The sequence below is a fragment of the Stenella coeruleoalba genome, assembly GCF_951394435.1.
Source record: "Stenella coeruleoalba genome assembly, chromosome: 12".
Lineage (NCBI taxonomy): Eukaryota > Metazoa > Chordata > Mammalia > Artiodactyla > Delphinidae > Stenella > Stenella coeruleoalba.
In genome coordinates, this window is record NC_137158.1 from 49,524,042 (window position 1) to 49,546,771 (window position 22,730).

General features: G+C 40.9%; 1 protein-coding gene across 3 annotated transcripts in view; it reads right to left on the reverse strand.

Annotated features, from left to right (window-relative positions):
- The window catches only part of MAN1A1 (mannosidase alpha class 1A member 1), a 175,013-nt gene extending 155,207 nt beyond the window's left edge, over positions 1-19,806 (reverse strand). For 2 of the 3 annotated variants that reach the window (XM_079939505.1, XM_079939504.1), the window contains exon 1: positions 18,637-19,382. In XM_079939505.1, coding sequence (XP_079795631.1) covers positions 18,637-19,245 — 609 coding nt within the window. In that variant the 5' untranslated portion in view covers positions 19,246-19,382. Of the gene's footprint in view, positions 1-18,636; positions 19,486-19,687 lie in introns of those variants that run through there. The other variant, XM_079939506.1, reaches the window with a different exon arrangement.
- Positions 19,807-22,730: the final 2,924 nt, after the last annotated feature.

The window sequence follows — 22,730 nt, forward strand, 5'->3', positions numbered from 1 at the left end:
TGGGTGTTAGCTCTTCTCTAAATGTTTGATATAATTCACCTGTGAAGCCATCTGGTCCTGACCTTTGGTTTGTTGGAAGATTTTTAATCACTGTTTCAATTTCATTACTTGTGATTGGTCTGTTCATATTTTCTATTTCTTCCTGGTTTAGTCTTGGAAGGTTATATCTTTCTAAGAATTTGTCCATTTCTTCCAGGTTGTCCATTTTATTGGCATAGAATTGCTTGCAGTAGTCTCTTAGGATGCTTTGTATTTCTGCAGCGTCTGTTGTAACTTCTCCTGTTTCATTTCTAATTTTATTGATTTGAGTCCTCTCTCCCTCTTTTTCTTGATGAGTCTGGCTAATGGTTTATCAATTTTGTTTATCTTCTCAAAGAATCAGGTTTTAGTTTTATTGATCTTTGCTATTGTTTTCTTTGTTTCTATTTCATTTATTTCTGCTCTGATCTTTATGATTTCTTTCCTTCTGCTAACTTTGGGTTTTGTTTGTTCTTCTTTCTCTAGTTCCTTTAGGTGTAAGGTTAGATTGTTAGAGATTTTTCTTGTTTCTCGAGGTAGGCTTGTATAGCTATAAACTTCCCTCTTAGAACTGCTTTTGCTGCATCCCATAGGTTTTGGATTGTTGTGTTTTCATTGTCATTTGTCTGTAGGTATTTTTTGATTTCTTCTTTGATTTCTTCAGTGATCTCTTGGTTATTTAGTAACGTATTGTTTAGCCTCCATGTGTTTGTGTTTTTTCCTTTTTTTTTTTCCCCTGTAATTCATTCCTAATCTCAGAGCGTTGTGGTCAGAAAAGATGCTTGATATGATTTCAATTTTCTTAAATTTACTGAGGCTTGATTTGTGACCCAAGATGTGATCTATCCTGGAGAATGTTCTGTGCACACTTGAGAAGAAAGTGTAATCTGCTGTTTGGGGATGGAATGTCATATAAATATCAATTAAATCTATCTGGTCTATTGTGTCATTTAAAGCTTCTCTTCCCTTATTTATTTTCATTTTGGATGATCTGTCCATTGGTCTAAGTGAGGTGTTAAAGTCCCCCACTTTATTGTGTTACTGTCGATTTCCTGTTTTATAGCTGTTAGCAGTTGCCTTATGTATTGAGGTGCTCCTATGCTAGGTGCATATGAATTTATAATTGTTATATGTTCTTGGATTGATCCCTTCATCATTATGTACTGTTCTTCCTTGTCTCTTGTAACATTCTTTATTTTAAAGTCTATTTTATCTGATATGAATATTATTGCTACTCCAGCTTTCTTTTGATTTCCATCTGCATGGAATATCTTTTTCCATCCCCTCATTTTCAGTCTGTATGTGTCCCTAGATCTGAAGTGGGTCTCTTGTAGACAGCATATAGATGGGTCTTGTTTTTGTATCCATTCATCAAGCCTGTGTCTTTTGGTTGGAGCATTTAATCCATTCACATTTAAGGTAATTATTGATATGTATGTTCCTATAACCATTTTCTTAATTGTTTCGGGTTTGTTTTTGTAGGTCCTTTTCTTCTCTTTTGTTTCCCACTTAGAGAAAAGTTCCTTTAGCATTTGTTGTAGAGCTGGTTTGGTGGTGCTGAATTTTCTTAGCTTTTGCGTGTCTGTAAAGCTTTTGATTTCTCCATCGAATCTGAATGAGATCCTTGCCAGGTAGAGTAATCTTGGCTGTAGGTTTTTCCCTTTCATCACTTTAAGTATATCATGCCACTCCCTTCTGGCTTGTAGAGTTTCTGCTGAGAAATCAGCTGTTAACCTTATGGGAGTTCCCTTGTATGTTATTTGTCGTTTTTCCCTTGCTGCTTTCAATAATTTTTCTGTGTCTTTAATTTTTGCCAATTTGATTACTATGTGTCTCGCATGTTTCTCCTTGGGTTTATCCTGTATGGGACTCGCTGTGCTTCCTGGACTTGGATGGCTATTTCCTTTCCCATGTTAGGGAAGCTTTCAACTATAATCTCTTCAAATATTTTCTCGGGTGCTTTCTCTCTCTCTTCTCCTTCTGGGACCCCTATAATGCAAATGTTGCTGTGTTTAATGTTGTCCCAGAGGTCTCTTAGGCTGTCTTCATTTCTTTTCATCCTTTTTTTCTTTATTCTGTTCCCCAGCAGTGAATTCCACCATTCTGTCTTCCAGGTCACTTATCCGTTCTTCTGCCTCAGTTATTCTATTGATTCCTTCTAGTGTAGTTTTCATTTCAGTTATTGTATTGTTCATCTCTGTTTGTTTGTTCTTTAATTCTTCTAGGTCTTTGTTAAACATTTCTTGCATCTTCTTGATCTTTGCCTCCATTCTTTTTCCGAGGTTCTGGATCATCTTCACTATCATTATTCTGAATTCTTTTTCTGGAAGGTTGCCTATCTCCACTTCATTTAATTGTTTTTCTGGGGTTTTATCTTGTTCCTTCATCTGGTACATAGCCCTCTGCCTTTCATGTTGTCTGTCTTTCTATGAATGTGGGTTTTGTTCCACAGGCTGCAGGATTGTAGTTCTTCTTGCTTCTCTCAATATTACTCTTAAGAGTAGCTTTTCCAAACAAAGTGATCATGGGTTTTACTTTCAGAATTACGTGTAAAAAAACAGAACCAAAAAAAAAAAAAGAAACCCTCAGCATGTTGTTTGCCACAAGCTGAGATGAAAGTAGTGTCAAGCTTTGTGTTCCTGCTTCCCCCCTATACTTCTCAGGCAAAGGAGTGACTCTGTGACAGGTGTCCCAGTGCTTTAGTCAAGGTGGGTAAGATCCTCAAGGGTCCCAAGGCATGGTGGGTGCGGTGGGGAGGCTGAGGGGCATTCACCTGTGTGAGCGTAGTGAGAGTAGGATGTGTGCCAGGGCCAGATGACCCCATGTCAAATCCCAGGTGAGGACCCAGGAGCTCTGTAACCTTGGGCAACTTGCTTGAACCCTGTCGGCCTCAATTTCCTGTGTGTAAAACTGGGAAAATAATACAAATCACAGGGTTGTTCTGAGAATTAAATGAGTTTAAGTATGAAGAGTGGTAAGCACTGTGCCTAACTAGAAGTAAATACTCCACAAATGGTATGGTGTAATTACTTTCATACTTTTCACCACTCTAGAATTAAAACTGCAGATAAAGGGGACACAATCTATACAAAGATGAGATTGTAAAAATCTAGTTATTGTTTGTTTTAATTATATATAGATCAAGCTACACAGAAAATCACTTAAGGAGACTATTCTCAGAAAAAGAAAAATAACACATGCATTCTATTGGGAGAAAGAAGGGAGCATATTTTAGACTATAACCGAGAAGGGGTATTTTTAATTAAATATTTAGTCTTGACTGGTACCGCAATTTTAAATCTAGAGAAAAAGTGGAAATTATCAGGCATTATTATTGTTGTTGTTATTCATAAATGAAACATACCTGGAAACTAATAGCCAAGGTTTGTGTCAATTAAGGAATAAAAATCTTATTTATTTATTTTTTTGTTGTTAGAGCACAGGCTCAGTAGTTGTGGTTCACGGGCTCAGTTGCCCCGCGGCACGCGGGATCCTCCCAGACCAGGGCTCGAACCTGTGTCCTCTGCATTGGCAGGCGGACCCCCAACCACTGCGCCACCAGGGAAGCCCTAAAAATCTTATTTTAAATATTAAGGCAAAATTCAGTTTCATAAAAGAAATCGCTAACTTGGGGTCTTGTTATATAAGGACAGAAAACTAGGGTGCGTCATATACAGACACTCACTTATATGATCACTAATGTGTTCTGCACCCCTGGGGTTTGTGAAGACAGGATACTCCAGAGTGAAGTACAGGTGCAGTAATCTCACCTAGAAGTAGACAAAGAAGCTTCCCTCCCTGCCAGATTAGTTTAACACCTTCAGATCAGCTCTTGAAAGTGCTGTCTTCAAAAATCCTCCACTGTTTTGGAAAATCCTAGCAACACTATGGTGATGCCTGAGACTTCAAATCAATCAAAGGCATTCCTTCCTGATAGCTTTCAAGCAATTCCATTGAGAGCCAAAGGCCCACAAATATGCTAACCAATCACGTAACTGGACGGCTTTCTCCCTCAGGAATTCTAAACCCTAGCAGTGAGTGCCTGCAAGTCAGGGAAAAGGTGGTCTGTCTGTGTGCCAGTGCTAATGTCTGGACTCCACCTCTTAAGGTTGCAGGAAGCCAGAGTGCTGCTCAGTCCCTGCTGATAAGCATAGTCACTTCTGGATTATTAAGGAGACTAGTAATCTGACATGTAATATACGTAATTCCACTTGTGCTACCCTCTGCTATCTACTTTTGTGTCATCAGCACCACCTCTCTCTGAGAGAAAACAGAAAAGGATGGAAGATGATTAACAGCATGGGTAAAAAGCATGACAGAAAAATACAGCTACATTAAGCTAAATTAAGACAGCTAAAACTAATACCTGATTACATGTGGTGTATTTGGCCATAGAATCCTAAACCTCTATTACCACATCAAAGTCAAAGTAGAGTATTTAGGTCAAAACTTTCACTTATCAAGAACACATACATGCAGAGAGTAGTTTTCCTGATGAGGTATCTGCAGCTGGTTAACTCAGTCCTGGTATTACAGTCTATCAAACTTTTTCCTAGTCCCCAAAGAAGTCCCTTCTAAATGACCAAATTCTAGTGCCTCTACCTTACGAAAACCTAGAGTGTAATTCTCCAGATCACAGGTGGATGGAGGACTGCAAGCACAGGAACACATACACTGAAACCCAGATTTACAGGCATATTCTAATGAAACTATATTAACGAAGCATTAAGAAAGAAATAGATGAACAGAGTCTCTCTTCCCCACTCCACTAAGGGCAACTGTTTTTTAACCTCTGTATTTCAGCTTGTCACATCATGCTGCATCTTGGAATAGCACTCTTTCCTATTTATATAATTACAACTGTCTGTCTGTTTTCAATTTTAGAAGCATTTGGCAAGGCATGGCAATACAAATACCCTTTGATTTTAACTTTTCCTATTTTCCTTTCCACCAATGGCAAACAGATTTAAATTCTAAGATTGGAAAAAGTAGATGGGGCTGGGGGGCTGTGGCATTGAAAAAAAAAAGCTAGAAAAAAAGGAGACTAAATGAAACATACTCATGGCCAACAAGAATACCTTTACTTCTTAACTGGTTTTTATTAAACAAATTCTACTTTGAAACCTAAGATGAAAAAACTTAAAAATATCATAGCTCAAGTTTTCTATTGTTTTAGGTTGAATCATAAGAACTTACATATCACCTCTTATGTTAAGACTAAATTCAGCCAAAATAGTCTTCAGAAAGTTTTTAATATAATGTTCCAATAAAAGAAAGTAAACTTTAAGAACATTAGTTGGTGTTCTGTTTCCAAATCTAATCCTCCAGGCATAAACTACAAAGTTAATAAAGAACAGATTAAAACCAACCAAGAACAAATTATTCATTCCGTTTTCCATTTCACTCTTCAATTCTTGTTTTAAATGCACTAGGAATCTCTGCTGCCAATGTAGTTAAAGCTGCAGCAGCTCTAATAATCAACGGATCTTATCACAAAGGGTATAGATACTTCCTAAATGAAAGCACCATATGCCTAATTATTGAGCTAAATTTATACCCGTAGCTATCTCTGAATGAAACATATTCAGCTTTTTCAGCTCACAAAACATTTCTTTCCATGCCCTTAAGGTATTTTAGATTTCATTCTTCTCCTTTGACTTTTTTCCTCTTCCCATATCTAAGTGTTTGTGTGACACCAGGCTGGGAAGCCAGAGGTAACTGGCCACTGATGAATGGACACCCTCTCCCTCGTTTTTCTAAGGACGACCATCACTTCTGTGAGATGACAACTGAAGAGGCAAAAGAATGCTTTCTTTCCTGCCACGAGAAGCAGCAATTTTGGCAACAACAACTAAGCAGGGAGGTAACAGCAGAAAATAAAACTATTGGTTAACACAGCAATACTGCAGCCCAAACTTCCTTTTCTTTCCTGGAAGTGACTTCTCAAAACCAGTTCTTACCAACAATCCCTTTTCTTAACCTATTACTCCAATCAATCCCTAGTTGCTAATAAATACTATTTATTGAATAATGCTATGTACCAGGAATCGTGCAGAGAGATTCACACACATTTTCTACTTTAATTCTTAGAAGAACTCTGCAAAAGGGAATTATTAGCCCCATTTCACAGATGGAAGGGGAGGCTCAGAAGGGTTTCTACTCTGCCATCTTGTCTCACTGTCTGAGTAGGTTGTAAAGAATTTTGGTGACATACTTAAATTGTTTCTCATTTAGGTTGTATTTAAGACAAACTGCCCTCCACTGTTAAATTCTGGACCATGAACCTATGGAGTAGAAAAAGGCGTCTCCACACTGAGGAGGTCTAAACTCCAGATGGAAGATAACCATGCCCATGAACTTAGCAACAAACAGGCCAAAGACAGAAACAATCAATGCCACATGACTTCGGAGAAGGGAGAGATCAGTAAAGGTTGGGAATGTGAGAGAGGGCTTCAGGGAGGCATAGATTTTTGCGCAAATGAGAAGACACTCCATTTGTGAAGAATAAAATAAGGTGTGTTTTGGAGACAGTACCTATGCAAGTTTAGCTGAAGCACAGAGTCCTTCCTAATTTAAGGGATGTGACTCCAGCAAACTGAGGCAGATTTGTAGAAGACAATGAATGCCAGCCTAAGGAGTTGGGACTTCATTATAGAACAATGTTTCTTAAACTTCAGTCACTGGACCAGTGGTATCAGCATCACCTACAGGAATATGTTAAAAATGCAAATTCTGGGGCCCACCCAGACCTACTGAATTAGAAACTCTGGAAGCAGCAACTTGCAATCTGAGTGCTAACGTGCTCTCCAGGTGACTCTCAAGCTGGCTAAAGTTTGAATCAGTGCTCCATAGGAAACGAGGCCCACTAAAACCTGAGCTGGGCAACATGAGAGAAGTGATATTTTGGGAAGATTAATCTAATAGTGATCTGCAGAATGAACTGGAAAAGGGACCATGTGCAAATTCATGAAATTTACAGAGCCTCTACCATGCAATTATTTCTATGAGACAACACTTTTCAGGAGAGATAATATTAAACTGGGAAACAGAAGACTAAGGTTCTTTCTCAAAATATTACACCTTCTTACAGAGAAAATTTTTATTAAATTCTAATTTCGTGGAAATAACACCTAACCTATGACTTTTCATTTCAATGTGGTATTGTAGGCACTATTTATAAAAACACCATGGTCTCCCAAAAATGTTTGCTGGGATAGGGAAAAAAAAAAAAAAAACCCACACTAACTTTAATTACAGTGTACCATGTACAAAACTGAAATGTAAGAAAAATGACAACTCTTATTAAATGTAGTCCACAGCTCTAGATAATAATGAACAGAAATGAATGAGGACTCTACCTAATTTAAAAGTGAAAAAATGCTGAGTGTAAATATAAAGCAGACTAACTTTTAAGCAAAACAGGACTTTTTATATTCAAGTAAGTGTCGACCTTCAAAAGAATCTCACAAGTACCCACATTTATTTCAGTGATGTTACATCTGCTCAAAAGACTTTTTTTTATGAACCACCTTCACAGCCAGTTTACAAGTCATGTAAGAAAATGAATACAGCTTTTCACTTTATAAATCATTCTAAAAACAACTTTAAAACTAGAAAAGATGATTCCTACATTGATGAATCTCTTTATTCACTAGATCTGGTTCTGAATGACTTTTGACTGTTATAAAAAAAAATCAGGTCTCCCCTCCAAGACAATGGCCTGTAGCCCATGAGGACAGGTAGCAGGGGTTCCAAAGATGAGTGGACACCACTTTTGGAATATGTGATTATTTAAAGGGGGGAGGGTGTCACACTTAACCTAAGTAATTCCTCCTGGTATTAAAAAGGTGTATTTATTCAACTAATATTTACTAGGTGCTATTATGGGTGAGGCCCAGGGCTACGGCTCCGGTGGACGAATACAGGGGAAGCTCTTTCTCCTGCTCTTAACATGACAGTCCTGTAACAGATTCATGACTGTGAAGAACCAACATCACAGAGATTCTGTACCCTCAGAGTAAGTGAAAACAGAAGTACTTCTAACCTCTGCTGTGGCTTTATCTTATTACTGATAGAACACTTAATAAATCATAATTTTTATTCACCGTAACTGCTAAAGCTGCTTTCAACAGTAGTTAATAAATCATCTTCATTTTTATGCTCCTCCAATTAGCTGCTCACCCCACCTGCTTTTTTTTCTTTTTTAAGCTAAGCTCCTCATCACACATTCTAAGTTAAGCAAGCCCTAGGAGGATTAAATAATGAAGACTAACCAAAATGCTTAATATGAGTGAACGTATACAATGTATTAAACACATGCCAATCATAAAACACGTTTTTTACTACATAAACTTCCTTTTACACTTACCAAGAATGCCTTATAAACCTGACTCAGGCTAACTCCTGAAATCACAACATGGACCTCGTTGAGGCATTTCTAATCATGAGATGAAAACTTGTAGTTGACTAGATACATTTTGACAATCAACACTGCTAGTTGACTACAAAAATAACATGTCTCAGAGAACAGCATCCTAAATATTCTAAAATGACTATCATCTCAAACCACAATTTATAAAAATAATATAGTACATTTATGTCAACCATTATTCACCATGTTAACACAGTCTCAAAGCCAAATTTAAACAGTTCTGGCATTTGGCAGACTTTTATGAACTAACCAAGGTCAGAATATAAATACATTTTGAAATGTGCAGCTCCTCACTACCTCAAAAAAGCATGACTAAAAACACGTTTATTTGGAGTTAGCCAAAAAAAAAAAAAAAGCCTAAACTTCATAAATAAATCATGCTTTTCTTTTATTCTAAAATCAAATACCTTAGACAAAATGCACATTTATCCTATTTAAGACACCAAAGGCCTCTAATATATAAGACCAGCCTGCCCCTTCAAACGTCAACATGTATATTGCTTTGAAATCTTATTGACAATTTCCTTTTGGTTAATTTTTCTTCTTTAAGAATTCAGCTTTGTCAGACTTGCCATTTTCTGGCACCACGAAAAAAAAAAAACAAACCACTTCTGAAATTCTATTTGGACCATTTCTGAGCTTCAACTATGATCTTAAAATATTAGGAAGCCATCCTGATGAATTCTAAAAAAGAAGATTCCATCCCTCCTTTCCCAGATCTTCAGAGAGGCCAACATCTTCCTCAAATATGTGATGCAAAAACCCAACGATAACAATGAAGATGAGCTGCTGGAAGCTGGTGGGCTGCATCTTGGCTGAGGGAAGGCAGGCTGTTCCAACATGCTTGGTAGGTACTCCTATCAATAAAGGGCACTTATAATCCTAGGGGTCCAGCCCAGGGAAGAGGCAAATTTTGCTGCTGTGTTTAGTAGACAACGCTGTCCACTGCCTTTCAGGACTTTGCCCCCTTCAGGAGCCATGTGCCTGACAGATCCATCTTCTCTGACACCCACTTCTTAGTCTCCAAGCTCTGCCTTCGTCCCAATCCTGCTTCTTTAAAAGCCTCCTTGTCCTATACAACTCACAGTGAGGAAATCCAACTAGTCACCCAACCCAGGAGGAAATGCTGCTTAAAGAAAGGAAAATTAAATATATAAGATACTGTTTCATCACCCATGAAATATATAGAGTCAAGACTAGGTTCACTACATTACAGGTGGAAGTATACATTGTTTTTGGAAAGTCATCCCTCAAAATGTACTACGATCCTTTGACTTATTCATTTCCTCTACTAGGAATTTAAGGGGAAATCCTACTCATGGGGTTGGGGGCAGCAATGAAAAATGAGCTGGAATCTTAATGGACAAAGGTGTTTATTTCAGCATTTTAAAATAAAAAAACTGGAAAAAATCTATATGTTCAGGTCCAAGGGCATGGTTAAATAAACTATGATGCTTCTATTTCATATACTATGCTATCATAAAATTACACTAAAAGAAAATGAAAAAGAAACATGTATACATAGTGTGGTTATAACTGGGGGAAAAAATAACCTATATGTTGGGGCAGGAAGTGTAGACACTGCTTGTGACAGTGATTGAACTGTGAAGGATTTTTTTTTTCTTTTTTCTACTCCTGTGTACTTTCAAAATGTTCTTTCCTGAGCAAGTGTTACTTTATAATGAAATAACACAGTGAAAGATACTTGCTTCTTTTACAAACCCATTCTCACCCTCGTTAAGATAAATCTCAAAGTATAATAATTTCTGCTGGGCAAGTTTAGTGATATTGTTTTAATAGCAGCCTTTAAGAAGCAATACATCAACAAAAGGGAGGCACTGATGGTGAAATTTCAGGCAGCTGGGAATGAGACTTTGAGACTAGGTATACACCCCGTGCTACCTTCATCATTCCACAGGTCTGTCCTTTTGCTTTGTGCCCAAACAGACAGACATACAGTGAGGAAACACAACTACTAAACACTATTAGTAGTTGCAGCACGTATTCTTGTGAAAGAGGAACTAGAGTCAATCATGGCTCAAACATCAGCTCAGGGAAGCTGGACGTGGCCACCCCCAGTGTAGACCATGAGCCCTGGACTCCTATCTCTGGACCCTCTTGTCCCTTAGGAGAATCAAGTGCTCTTCATGGGACTTTGAAAAGACCTTTCCAGGACCTCCCTGGCGGTCCGGTGGTTAGGACTCCAAGCTTCCACTGCAGCGGGGGGGGGGGTTCGATCCCTGGTCAGGGAACTAAGATCCCTCAAGCCACACAGCTGGGCCCCCAAAAAAGATCTTTCCATTGGCAGATATGAAGATTCCAGCAATAGCTCATGGTCTTTGGATGGCCCAAGTTCATGTCTCAACCACAATCATTCACAGGCCCATGTACATCATTATTACTGCACCTTTTCTCATAAACTCCTGGCCTAGGCAAGTGTTGCAACAAAGATTGTCTTAGTGCATAGTGCGCTGTATTATTAAGCCACCCCTGCAGAGCTCGGCACCCTTCACCAGGTTTTTATCCCCTCACTTCCAGTCCTTCTCTCATACTAAGCACCTTCACACTAGGCACTGGAGACAGGACAATCTAATGGGAGACCCACATATATAAATACATAAAAAAGTATTTATATAATACTTAATATAAAAATAAAAAGTTAATATAAATGTTAATAATATTAACAAATCAAAGTTAATATAATATGACCTGCGTGTCACTGTATGAAAGGATGTAGAACAACAGTGACCAGAAAGTACAGGAGCAAATGAGGGACTGGGCCTTTGATAAGCTTAAGAGCGAGGGAGACAAATGGACTGGCAGTAAAAAGGAAGTGAGGCAGCGTTTTAGTTACGAAAGTCAACTAAGTAACAAAGGCTACATGGGCTTTTTAATTTCATTATCTCTGTTCTGGATTATCTGCAGCTCTGCTGGGCTCTAATGTACCTAAAGCAACTGCCAGAGTATTCATGACAGGAATGAGGGCTGCGACTTTTCAATGCTCTTAAGCCTTAATCTCATTTGGTTTTCTTTCAAGTACCTAATGATCACAGAAGTCTTTATCAGGACTCAGTGTGTGGGGTTGGGGGGGGGGGGGGCAGTGCTGCTGCATTCTGCAGAGCAAAGGAACTAGCCAGGGTTGCTTTCCTTCTAGGACGGTCTCAGTGGGCTTCTTGCTGCTGGCCTGCTACAGGGCTGAGGAGGAGGGAGGGCCAGGCCAGCCAGCCTCCAAAGCGTATGTTCTCATTAGAGACAAGATGTCACAGGCATCTCACAGGGGCCTGAGAGCTAAGAGGCAGTTTCCAGCTCTGTAGTTAGTGCACTGGGGGAATCTCAGGAAGTCACAGCTCACAGGGCCCCGTTTCTCATATGTAAAATGAGTACCGGGGTTAAGCATCTCTGAGGTCCTTCTGGGCCTGATACCTTAATAAATCTAATTTCAAAGCTCTCAAAAAAGGCCAAAATCTGTGAGTTACGAAGTACAGCTGATTTATGTGAATTTTGACTACCAGGTGACAGACTGAGCTCTGATTATAGAACTGACCACAATTACATAAATTTTTGCCAAATCTAAAATAATTTTCTTCTCACTTCTTAAAAACATTCCTCCAAAGACAAAACAGGTTAAAATGCATTTTACTTAATCCCTCTTTTTCTCTATTTTGGGGAACAATTTCAATGCTTAAGGAAGTAACTCAAGAACTGTGATCATTCTGAGAAGATGGTACTTCAGGAACAAGCACATCTGACTGTGAGAAAGAGACTAATTCTTTAACACATATTTTGAACTACAGAAGCTGGAAAAGTATGTAATTTTAAGGATAGCAAAAGTTTTTTCGAATTTGGCAGGAATGTGAGAAAATCAGAGTTGACAGTAGCACAGTAAAATCATAGCTGTCTGGAATGATCATCCTGAACTGGAAATGTATCCCTTTAAGCAAACCTAATTTAAACTGTTTTTGATAACTTTTTGAAACATGCTTACTCACTTCCCTCATGTATTAAACAGTAGCTGAAACAATGTAGTCTCCGTTTGATGGCTTTACGTAGTGATTAATAACAGTAGGAACAGCAAGCAACATTTATTATACACTCCCTGCATACCTGATACCATTCTAAGTGCTCTGTGAGGATGATCACATTTAAACTTTCCAATCCAACAAAGTGGGTACATTTACTACCTCCATTTTACAAATGACAAAACTGAAGCTCTGACAGATTAAGCAATTTGCTTAAGGTCACAAAGCTAGTAAATGGAAGAGGCCAGATTCAGACCCAAATCAACTGACTCCCAAAACTAGCCCTTCTCACAACACCATGTTGTTGCAAATGAATGGAGCAGGGGCAGGTAAAAATCATCCAGAGAATCTCCAGGACCTACTTGGGTGAAGAGAACTATGTGCTCCTATAATGAAGAGACCACAGATTGGTGTGATTTTTAAATGTATGCCTGCTTTTTTTTTTAAATGTAAGTGTAGTTGCTGTACAATATTATATAAGTTATAGATGTATAGTACAGTGATTAAAGGTTATACTCCATTTATTGTTATTATAAAATACTGGCTATATTCCCATGTTATACAACATCCCCTTGCAGCTTATTTTACACCTAATAGTTTGTACCTCTTATTCCCCTATCCCTATATTGCCCCCCTCCGCTTTCCCTCTCCCCACTGGTAACCACCAGTTTGCTCTCTATATCTGTGAGTCTGCTTCATTTTTGTTATATTCGTTAGTTTGTCATATATCATGGATTCCACAGATAAGTGATATCATTAAATGTATGTCTACTTTTAAAAACACATACTCCTTCAGATTAGCTTTCCATTCTTCTGTTATGCATTGCACAATGTCCAAAGAGCATGTACATTTATAGTTTAAAAGAGCTCCTCGACGTTGGCCCACACCTTTTCTCTTTTTTTCTCCCTATTTCTCCCCCATCTCTCTTTGTAAAGAATGACCAATTGAACGATTACTAATGCCTCTGTTTCCTGCAGATATCTTTATAAGGAGAAAAAGATGTCATCAAATTTTCCCTGGGTGGTTTTAAAAAGAGGCCTTCTGAATTATGCCCCTAGTAAGTTTTGTGTTTTTTAATTACTATAGTTAATGTAACTTAACTAATACGAGGTCAAAGTTATAATACTGCAGGACTGTACATGTTTTGTACTCACTTGACATTAGTGTCTGCAAATAATGAATACAGGCAGTCAATTTATACACCTCTCTGGCATTTTACTTAGGAGACAAGCCATGTCAGGATAATGAGCAACATTCCATCCAGGACTGGGCTTCTATTCTCAACTCTACCACTAACTAGCAAAGTGATTTCCAGAACAATCTTTGCATCTCAGTTGCCTCTATTGTAGCTATCTCTAAAGTCTCATTCAGATACAATATTTTACGGCTTAGAGCATATGTTTACTTTTAAAAATCAGAGTTATAATTTTTAAGGCATATTTTTGGTAACAGAAAAAAAATTTTGCAGACTTTGTGTAAAGGACCTTTAAACATATTTAGTAGTAAAGGGTGGGGGACTAGAGGTTGTTCAATTATTTAACACTAAACAAGGTGCTAGACAAAGAACACTGAGGGAAAAGTCAAGACTTAGTTTCCCCAAAGAAAGAATCTCTTCCTTGAACTACCAAACATTGGCTTCTCCTGTATCATTTTTGCCTACTTGGGGAAAAGGCATGTCACAGTATCCCTGGAGCCCACAGGGGGGCTGCTCCCATTTTGACCAACCAAAACTTACCTTTGACAAACACATACATTTTTGTGGTTTTGCAGGTTATAAAGAACTTAAAAGGCCACAGGTTCTCTACTGGGTTATGAGGTATAAGCAGGGTCCAGTGCAGTGCTGATCTACCCATGTATGTTCAGCCCTCACACTGATCTGTTGGGTTTCCTCCCCTCTGACCTTGAGACACATGCTTTAAACGCTCTCTAATAAAGAATTTGTATTACCATAGCTTATTAAATAATTTAATACAAATATGTTAACTAAGCTGCTGAAGCCCAACAAATTCAGATCTCATCCAGAGACACTTTTCACACATGTGAAACATTAGCATAAATTTCTCAAAGTGGTTTAATTATTAGCTCACCTAAGAGATGCAGATGCATTTACTCAAAAATGCATTTTTTTAACCTCTTTTCCACAGCCTAAACTAGGCTCTAGGTCCTATATAGAGTTCCTTTATATGAATGTTAAGAATGTTAAGTTACCCAATATGAGGAAGACAGAATACTCCTCCCAGACAAATTATCAATAGCTTACAGAAAATTAAGTTGAGCATAACTGATTATCCATTAACAATCTTCTCCTGCTTTTGTATATTAATGTTCAACAGTCAGCATCTACTCTAATACATACACTGTTGACACCTTAATTTATTTATTTACTTGTTAAAGAGAGAAGCCTCTTACAAACACTCCATGACCTACCTGCTCTGGGAAAGGTCCAAAGAGTGGGGAAATCTTGCATTTGCCCATGTTCAATGTCCAGTGTGTTTCAGAACAGGGTGAGCAGAACAGGCAAGGTAACCCAAGGACATCTAAGCTCCTTCAGACTCAGGTCTTCAAACTGTGGTCTTATTTTGCAAATATTATTTTCCACACTACTACCCACACAAATAAGTTAAGTTTCAAATAAAAAATGTCTTGTTTTAATAGGTCAAGGTAGATTATTCCTATGTCTGACCTTTAATAAAAGGGTTAATCGTCAATAGTTAACATAAATTATAGACTCTAGAACAACCTAAGGCTAGTGTAAGGCATAAAAATATATATTCACCATTAGCCATCAATATGAAAATTTTCTTTCAACTTTTTATTATAAATAGTTCTGGAATTAAAAACTAAAGCCTGTTTGGAGAAACCTAGAGAAGACAACTGTGACCCTACAGCTAACTGGTCCGAAAACCTTACCTGATAGGCCCAAAGCTGGCTGTCAGCCTCCCCACCCCCACCCCACTTAGACTGGTAGGAGTTCCAGTCTGAGAAGGGAGGAATCCCACTGATAATTTGATAATTAGGGCTCTAATCCTAAAGGACAGTGCAGGCTCTTTGTAGTGACTCCCCGCAAAAGCTTCCTGATTTTAAAAAAGAGTTGGGGTGGAAGGAAAAATGGACTACTTTTCTAAAAATTCCATGGTGGTCTTTAACTTCTGTACTTCGTTTGTCTACCAGTGCTTTTTAAAGTTAAGGACCACTTGAGCACAATTTTTAAAAGATCAATCTCATGAGAATATGCACTATGTGTGTGCTGTAAATTTCAGGGAAATCCCAGAGTTAATTTATCTACAAAGTTTTCATGGGGTGGGGGGCTGTCTTCATTTCGGCTTTAAGTTTTACATCAAATGTTTACCACCCATCAGAGATCAGAACTGGGAAGTACGTAGCACCTTTATGTGAAGGGTGCTAGGCAATAAATACCCTATTTGAAATGAGAAAGTGTTTCCCCTTAGCACAAATTTGTTAAAAATTTACCAGGGTACCAGTAACACAGCTGTGTTGGCAATATAAAAATAGCACTGGCTGTCTTTAAACCAAATTTACAAAGTGAAAGTTTGGCTCAGATATTACAGTCCAAGCTCCCAACATGTGAGACTTGCTTATACCTTCTAAATTCTACCCATAAAACTGTTAGTACTTTCAGGTGTGACAGAGAACCCAAGTATATGAAGAGAACTAGAAAATACAGGAACGATAAAAATCAAGATCAAGGCAAAGATCCGTTGGTCCATGACAGGGCATACATGGTGGTACCTGAACTGAATCTAGATGTGTAAAGTCCAGAGCCTTATTCACAGCGGGCAACCACTCTTTCCTCTCTAAAACTGAACATTTACAGTGTACTTTTAGAATAACATGAGTAACTTTTTTTTTTTTTTTTGGTTTACAAAGGAACACATCTGCCTGAACTAATCTGATGAAAATCCATAATCCATTCCTTCCCGTTAGCCTTTGACTAAATACTGAAGCTAATCATGCTGGCTTCCCTGCCCCCTGGGTTCTCACCGCAACAAGAAATTTTAAAGAACCCATTTAGTTCAACCACTTTATGCCAAGACTGGGCAGTTTCAAAACATCTAGGTGCGAAGATGTTAGCACCACATGGACATAGGAGACTACATAAATTTCCTTTATGTGGTTCATTAAGACCTTCTGATCTAGAGACATAGATAACATGGATCTAATAAGGACAGATATGCATCACTAACTGTTAATATGCTGTCCTGAATTGACTGCTACTGTCTTAGTGCTTCTAATCACTAACTGTTAATATGCTGTCCTGAATTGACTGCTACTGTCTTAGTGCTTCTGCTCTAGATGCACTTTTAATCACTACTGGTCAGCACTGATAGCTTTTTCACATCCATGCATCTTTAGTATTTAAAATAATTTCCTGGGACAATTTCCTGTGATCTGCACTAACTGGCAGCGCATAGGAATTTAGAGGAATGAAACGTGTGAATTACACTGCTTCAAACTTAAGAGAAACATAAGCAGATACAAATTTGGGGCTAAATTATCTATGGGTTTTGGTTGGCTATTTTCAAGGAGGCTGAGAGATGAAGAGGAGAGGGAGATGGTTGGTGAAAGCAGAGACTTTTTTCCACCTTCCTGGTTTTGCAGCACTGACAGGATTTCTTGGAGAACAGAAACTGCTAGACAGAAGTTGTCACAGGGAGTAAAATCCAACCCCCCCCCCCGCCCCCGCTCAAGTCTAGGAGGGTTCTATGCCTGAGGAAGGGTCTCAAAGCAGAAAGGCTGATGGGCTGTGGAAGGAAGCTACTTGCACAGGAGGGATGAATCAAGGCATTCTGCCTAGGGTAAACTGAAAGGCACCCAAAGCCACTTAAACTTGCTCAATTACAGCTTAACCAAATTCATCTGGTCTTTATACTAAAATCAGAAATCCTACAACAATCAAGCTGCCTCCATTCTGGAGCCACTTAAGCTAGGTACCTATTCACAACCTCAAAATTGTCTCTGAAAATTGGGGGGGAATCAGGAAGCTTCCTTTCCTGATTACCTGCCCAATGTCAAAACACAAAATTTATTTTCACAGAGACTCTGTGAACCTTAAAAAATGACAAATATATTACTTCCATTCATAATGTATTTTAGAAATTGGAATCAAGATTTGAGATGAAATGCTTTTAATAATGGTTCCTGCAGCTCTTGGATTGTGTAAAAAAACAGGCTGGCATAGTTTCACAGGGGAGAGTAGCTGTAAAAGGAGGCATGTCCACAGAGAGCCTGGTGACAAGAGGAAGTCCGGGCTTCAAGTCCTGACTCAATCACTAACTGGTTCTCGGGCTCTGGACCCTTCAACTTTCATCTTTAAAATGACAGTCCGAAAGGATTTGGAAGGTCCTCTTCAGCTTTAAGCTAGGCATGAACTAACCACATGTTACAAGTTCTAACTGAAAAACACAGGAAAGAAATTATGAAAGACTTATCAAAGTCCATGTTTGTCCTAGATTAAGTTTGTCATCATTGTGCTGCTGTGGAGGAAAACCTGTTGCATCACATGGAGTACTGTTTTTCTGACTACACCCGAAATGCAAGAGGCAGTAGGCTGGCCTTTTACATTTTCCATTTTTTGAAAAGTAAACAACAGTGTGCTCCCTATGATAGGAAGTTCTCGAGTTTCACCTTTATAGGCTGTAAGTACACACAGGATGCCACCTGGCAGAATGGGGCCACCTGACCCAACGCGGGGTGTGCTGGCTTGCTGTTAGAACATTTCTATCATGTGTGATTGATACTTTGCGTTTACATGCAAGCTTCATTTCAAAGCCACGTCCAAGCCTCATTAGAGGGCTGTTTGGAACCTTCACTGTCACTGCTCTCAGGGACGATTAACCATGGATCAGGCAGTGAAAGAGGAGGTTTGCACAGCACCTGCCCATGTATTTAATACCTACCTTGTGTGGCTTATGCTCACCGGAGCATGCAAGTTAAGAACAACGGGATTCAACCTCAGATAATAATTGGCCCCATCTACTCTGACACTGAAATGGAAACGAAAGAGCCTTTGATACTGCACCTGGTGTAAGTGGAAAACCATGTCTCCCCACACTGTAATGTTACAGTCTTAAAGAGTTTCAAAGGTTTGTCGTTTCTCCCAGAAAAACACTGCGAGTCCGCAGGGATTTCTAGCCGGGTGCACTCACCTCTTTGATCTTCTCCCTTTTCTCGCGGATGGCGGCGTCGGCAGGCTCCCCGTCAATCGCCCCAACGAGTGGTGCTAAGTCCACTGGAGGCAGCATCTTGAACCCCACCCTGTTACTCAGCTGGTCCTGGGCCACCTTCTCCTTCTCCATCAGGATGTCTCTTTGGATCTCCTCGGGCAGCTTCTGCAGGGTCTCCTTGGCTTCCCTCAGAGCCCGCTCGTGGTTTTCACGGATCCTGGCCAAGTTGTCCTCCAGGGCGGCCGCGGGGTCCCCGGGCGCGCCCTCCTCGCCGCGCCGGGCTCGCCCATCTGCCGCGTCCTCGGTGCGCGCCCCGGGCCCGGGCTTGCGGTCGGCGGGCGGCTGCAGGGCGGGGCTGGAGTGGAACAGGACCCCGCTGAGCAGCTTGGAAGAGTCCGGCAGGAAGAAGATCGCCCCGAAGCAGAGCGTGATGAAGGCGCTGAACACCAACAGCAGCACGAACTTCTCCGTCAGGCGGAAGGCGGCGGGGCCGGACCCCTTCCTGCCACCGCCGAGCCCCCCACCCAGGCCGCCGCCCAGGCCGCTGCCCGCGGGACTACTGAAGAGCGGCAACAGGCCCCCAACCGGCATCGCTCCCGCTGCCGCCTGGCTGCCCGCTGTCCAGTGGCCTTGCGCCGCGCCGCTCAGCAGCCAAACTTCGCCGCCGCCCGGCGTCAGCGGCTGCGGGGCTGGGTTCTGCGCATCCAGGCCGCCCAAACCCCCCGCCTGAGTTGCAGGTATCCCTTGGGGAGACAACTCCCCTCCGAGTCTTCTCCCCGGGGCGGCTCCTCTGGCAAATAAACAGGCGCGACAGAGCTCTCGCTGCAGCCCCTGCGGGGAGAACAACAGTAAACCGTAGTAACTACGATGATGGTGATAAAGTTTCCACCGGTCTCCGCCCTCCGACGGCCGCGAGAGCCGCCAGGACAGCTCTCCCTACACGGAGTCCGGCTCCCGGCACCGCCCTCGGAGCTCACACTTTGGACTTGGGGTGAAGTTTGCAGGTCTCGGGGGCGGGCTGTCCCGTGCACACCTGGAGCAGAGCCGTGCGCGGGCACCTCCTGGAGAGGGCAGCGCACCTCTGCGCCGCAGAGGCGCAGCGTGGGTGGGGGGGGCTAGTCAACTTCGCCCGCTCCTCATCCCGAAGCTCGAACTAGCTGTGTCTCCGCTTCCCAGTGGGCGGGTGCGCGTGCAGCCCGGCCGCCCCGCAGCGCTGGTAGCCGCTCAGCTGGGCTAGCGCGCCGACCTGCGGGCGAGCAGGAGCGAGCGGGGAAGCAAGACGCCCTCCACCGCGGCTCCTCAAGCACTAACACCACTGCCGGTCTCGAGGCGGTCGGAAACGAGGGCGGTGACGCGGCCCGAGAGTGATGGCGCGGCCGGGCCAATCACGAGCGGCTCAGGGTCCCGCGGGGGCGGGGCCGAGGCGGGGAGGGGGCAGCGCCGGGAGGGGAGTTTACGGGAAGCGCAGCCTCGCAGGGGCCCGGCCGGGGGCTGGGAGGTAGCGGGGCCCGGAGGCGCGAGGCGGGTGTGGGTGGCGGCGGGGAGGGTGGCCAGACCCGCTGCGGAGGCCAAGGGCGGGAGGCGGCGGGCGGGGCACGGGGTTGGGGAGCTTATCCCGCTCCGGCCTCGGGCCCGGGTCCCAGGGGCGGTTGGTCTCGAATTGCTGGGGGAGGCGCCTGGGCTGATGCGGGACCTCCCCGCCGTCCCCTCGGACCTGCGCCTGGCCGTGCGGGGCCCGCCCGGAGGAGGGCCAAGAAGGACAGGGTCTTGCAGAGAATTGCCAGATTGTTATGACGTGCGTCTTTTCTCCAGTTATCCTCCTTTAACCCAAGGCAGGGATTCCCCCAGTGCTCGGTAGCCGTTAACCCAAAAGTCCCTCGGTGAGGAGCTGTGATTTGGAGAGCTTTTGAGCTCAGCTTTTGGGCTGTCCGGTCGAACATCCCTTTACATCCGGAGACTTTATAATGGTTTTGTGGTTGCTTAGGGAGTCTTCGTGTTCATCCTCAACCCCCTTTAAAAAAAAAAAAAAAAGTTGTGTAGCTCCCCCACCCACTCCCACTTTCAAAATTAATTTATCTCATGCAAGTTGGTCATATTTTCCATTTAAAGAAGACAGTTTTGTGCTGCCATAGCTTCAAGTAATAAGTTTCAACACTGTTGAAATTAAGTCTTGGATTTGACCACTTCGAGGGAAGTAAGGACTTGGTCCACCAGAGATTGTCTTCAAGACAGCATTATTTTACAAAATGTGTTCGTAATTCCCCTGTTGCTCTGCAAATAAAGGGTTATCAGAGAGGAAAGAGTTGACTGACTTCCCATTTCCCACTTGTGAAAGCTAGTTTGTAGCAGCCTTATCCTATATCCCTCACCTTTCTCTGGAAACGTGATTTGAGCTCTGTTTCTGCTTGTTGTCTTTAAAAAAAAGGAAACAGCTGACACCTTTCAGGAAGGTGCCCATAATGTAGTTGTTTTCAGGTGTTAGACTGTGTGAGAAAATAAAAAATAAAATTAAAAATCCTTATTACAGTTTTCATTTAAGTATTCATTTTAACGATCATTATTTGTTTTGTGTAAAATGAGTCATACACCCAAAGTTTCTGTTAATGGGAAATTATTGTTTGATAAAGCCAACTGTATGGCTTGTTTTTTTTTTTTAATAACTGCTATGAAATTCTACGCCCAGAAGAGTGCATCATATGCAAGCAGGGCAACAAAGTTTAGAAGGACTGAAAAAGAAAACAATGATTTTTGTTTTTAATAATGGAAGGGTAATTTTTGTTTCAAACTGCAACTTGTAGATAGGCTGAAGAGTTTGAATCCCTGGGAATTAAGGTCAGTCGCTTTATGATCATCTCTTTTGGAATGACTATTTCAACTACTGTGTTTTAAGAATGGAATTATTTCTTGTAACCACAAAATATTTAGAAATGTTGAAATTAATATTACAAAGTATTCTAGAAAAGCAATAAAATCTGCTTCTAAATGCATGTTAGAGTGGTGATGAAAGGAGGTTATAAACCTAATGCTATTCTGGCACTCTTTAATTTTGATATCAAACCAGTTTGAGCATTTAACCTATATCCTGTAGTGGAAACATTCAAAATTTAGCATATGGACTTAAAAATGATTTTTTTTCTAAAGCCTTCAAGTTTGACTCATCTATATTGTGTTTAAATCTTTTAAAGGGACTGTTCTGTTTATTTGTTTACCTTTATGTAGCTTATTTTAAGATTGCTTTCTTATTATCTATTTTTCTTATAAAACAGATTTATTATGAGTGAAGCCTGCCTTTAATGACTTGTTAAACAAGAAGCTAGCATGGGTGGTTGATTATGCGATACATATTAAAGGGTGCCAGCCTGTGTTAGGTAGGATGAAAAACATGCGGGAATGCTCATATTTGGGCTAAAACAAGTAAAAAAAATTCACAGAGAAGGTATTTGAAGAGACATACCAACTAAATTAAACCAACTAACGGTTTTAACCACGTAAAACCGTTAAAACTAACCATGTGTATTCATGGTAAGGAAGGAGTACAGAATGTTCAATAAGTAAAAACGTGCATTTTGTAGAAGCAAAATCTGAGACTTTGCCCTGATTTCCTTTCCATAAGCACATATTCTACAGTTGGAAACACAACGCTTTGTATCCTCATAGAAAGCAAAAATAAAGGGGACTGGTTCTGGTCTCCAAATAATAAAACCTTGAATATGTCCTGTAAATCTAGACTCTCTACCTTGCCTACCTGAAGACATAGCATGATCTTTGGGATTACCGTGATTGTGATAAAGTTGCTGTTTTCTCATTATGAACAGTCTAATGTAAACTTAGCAACCTTAGTAATTCTGTGCAGCTTTTCTGTTTAAATACTTGCTGTGTTTTCTTCTGTGGCCAGCCAGTCCTGAAGCGACTCCCTTGTACTTCATGCAAGTTTGCTTGCAAACTTAATTCTTACCTTTTCCTTTTTCAAAGCTTGTATCTCTGTATCTTTCTTTGACAATTTGTAAATTTTTTGTTTCAAGATACAATCTTTAGAATCAAGTAATTTTTTTAAAACCTGGTTTTGGTTGGAGATA